At 31.6% G+C, this 2,871-nt stretch overlaps 1 protein-coding gene across 1 annotated transcript; it reads left to right on the top strand.

Moving 5' to 3' along the window:
• Positions 1-540: 540 nt before the first annotated feature.
• Positions 541-970, top strand: LOC105266966 (endocuticle structural glycoprotein SgAbd-8; the record flags this gene model as incomplete). The annotated part of the gene is given in 1 exon segment (XM_011305489.1): positions 541-970. A coding segment is annotated over 1 exon segment (354 nt), but the record flags the coding sequence as incomplete, so codon positions are not given.
• Between the last annotated feature and the right edge of the window lie 1,901 nt (positions 971-2,871).

Here is a 2,871-nt window from a genome sequence, read left to right as displayed (position 1 = left end):
GTATGTATTTTTTCAATTAAAATTATTTTGATATATAACCAAAAAATATTTAAAAAATATAATATAATATATATATCATATATTATATATTATATTATATTATATATATTGTATATATTATATATATATATTATTTTTTAAATATTTTTTTATTATATATAAATACAATTTTAGAAATTTGAATAAATAAAAAAAAATTTTATAAACTAATTTTTCAAAGTTTGGAAAACGGTCTCCGTAATTTTAACAAAATTCTCATACAGAGTTTGATGGTGGGTTTCGTGGAGGGTTTCGTGGAAGATTTCGTGGAAAGTTTCATGAAGGGTTTCGTAGTTTCGTATTTTTTAACGTATATATATATGTATATTGATTATTGGAATTTTTTAAAAATATACGATAACATCCATATGCGTAAGAGGGGCGCGCCTAGCGCGCCATATACGCTAGTTAATCTTAAAAATGCAAATCTTGAATTTCGAATTGAAGTTGATAAAGTTGGAAGTAATGAGTGAATAAATTAATGAGTGATTATGATTACAGGTTATTTTCTTGGGGATTGTGGCTGTGGCATTGGCTCAGGAGGTGCCAGTAGCAATTGTTCGTCAGGCTCAGGACATCTCGCCTGATGGTACCTACAGTTACAGCTATGAAACTGAGAATGGAATCAGAGCATCAGAAGAGGGTCATCCAGGCCCAGTGAACGAAGAAGGTGCACCAGCTGTTGTTGCTCAAGGACAATTCGAGTACACAGCTCCCGATGGTACACCCATTTCCGTTTCCTACACAGCCAATGAGAATGGATTCCAGCCTCAAGGATCTCATCTCCCTGTTGCTCCACCAGTACCAGCGCAAATTGCCCGAGCAATTGACTACATACTCTCCAAGCAGCATTGATTTATGTAATTAATTCATTAATTTCTCTCACTGTAAACTGTTAATAAACTTCTCCAGCTCCAATAAATCAATTCAATCGATTTGTTATTTATTATCAACAATTTATTGATAAGATTTCAGAGAATATCGAATTGATTTATAAAAATTCATCAATTCACAAAAAGAAATTTTAAATTCATCATTTCATTGAGAAAATCCGTGGAAAATCCAGAAATCGTTCACATTTTATTCTTTGAAATATCCCAAATAAAATTTCCTATTAATTATTAAAAATCTGTGGAGAATAATTAATTTTTCGTTGGTTATCACAAAAAAATGGGATTTATCGGCGAATTTTTTCCTCAAATGAGATTCAGTGAAACATTAAAGATAGATTTTTCCACCGATGAACTAATTGAAATACTGATAATTATTTATAGCCATGAATCATTTCAGATTGAATAGAAATTCAACCCACAGGATTCCTGACCGCTGGGGAAACAATAGATGAAAATATTCAATAAATTCTCCACGCCCGACGATGATGATTTCACACGTTGTCATGAAAATTTGAAATCATCTCAGTTATGCAAAGTATGGCATTCAGTGAATTGAGAATTATTAAGCACAAGCATCACGGAATTATTCAAGACAGCGAGAGATGATGGTGCGACGCCCACGATTTGAATATCAAGAACGTACCAATAGGTCAAATTACGAGGATTGCAAATTAAAAGTACAACTTGTATATTATACTCACGATATATCAGTGCAGATCACTTCTCAAGCTGTTTACGTGGCCTATATTCTCATCAAATTATTATAGTTGTAATTACAAGGCCCAATCAATTGATTGCTGTAATCGACTCTGGGACTGATAGGCAATTACGTAAAGAGTACACAGACAGGTACATTGAAGATGTCTCAAGCACCACTTTTTCATGAATCATATCAGCCTAGGCTAATTATCCAATTATCTCCACTTTTTAGTTTATTTTTTATTTTATATTTTAGATTTTTTCCTCTCCAATCGTCTGGCCGTGTACTTTGCATTTTAGGGATGAGCAAAAATTTTGTTTTATTTTCTATTTGTCATGGAATTTTATCGATTCTCGGGAGTTTTCAGAAGCATTTCGATGAGTTTTCGCGAAAATTTTCCTGGAATTGATAGTGGGGTAATCTGTAGACAAAAAGTCAAGAAAATTTCGCTATCTCGGTTGAAAATCGAGAAAAATCCGAAAAATTCCGGAAAATGGAAAATTTATGGAAATTTTATGATCACTTGATAAATCAATAGATCGGCGGAAATCATGCGATTTGCAAGAATAAATCATTTCACTTCATAGCGAAGTCAAACTCGAAAAAGTGCATTTTCTTCGAGACCAGTATTTCCTAAATATCTGAAAATTGACACAAGATACCGATATTTTCATAACCACCTTTTTTGTAGCCGCCATATTTTCCTACAAAAAATGTTTATGCAAAAAATTTCCATATCCCTTCAACCCCGAGATATCAGCTAAAAACTCGTTTTAAAATCGAGAAAAATCCGAAAAATTCCGGAAAATGGAAAATTCCTGGAAATTTTATTATTACTTCATAAATCAATAGATCGAGCAAAATCATGCGATTTGCAAAAATAAATCATTTCACTTCATAGCGAAGTCAAACTCGAAAAAGTGCATTTTCTTCCAGACCAGTATTTCCTAAATATCTCAAAATTGACCCAAGATACCGATATTTTCATAACCACCTTTTTTATAGCCCTCATATTCTCCTACAAAAAATGTTTATGCAAAAAATTTCCATATCCCTTCAATCTCGAGATATCATCTAAAAACAGGGGTGTAAAAAATGTGCTTATTCCACTTAACCAATCAGTTATTCCGCATAAAATTATCCTATCAATTTAACGACTGTGAATAGCTCTATATTCAAACAATAATAATAATAATAATAATAATAATAATAATAATAATAATAATAATAATAATAATA

The sequence above is a fragment of the Fopius arisanus genome, unplaced genomic scaffold (genome assembly GCF_000806365.1).
Source record: "Fopius arisanus strain USDA-PBARC FA_bdor unplaced genomic scaffold, ASM80636v1 scaffold00043, whole genome shotgun sequence".
Taxonomy (NCBI): domain Eukaryota; kingdom Metazoa; phylum Arthropoda; class Insecta; order Hymenoptera; family Braconidae; genus Fopius; species Fopius arisanus.
The sequence above is the reverse complement of the archived record's forward strand: the minus strand, read 5'-3'. Positions and strand labels throughout refer to the sequence as shown.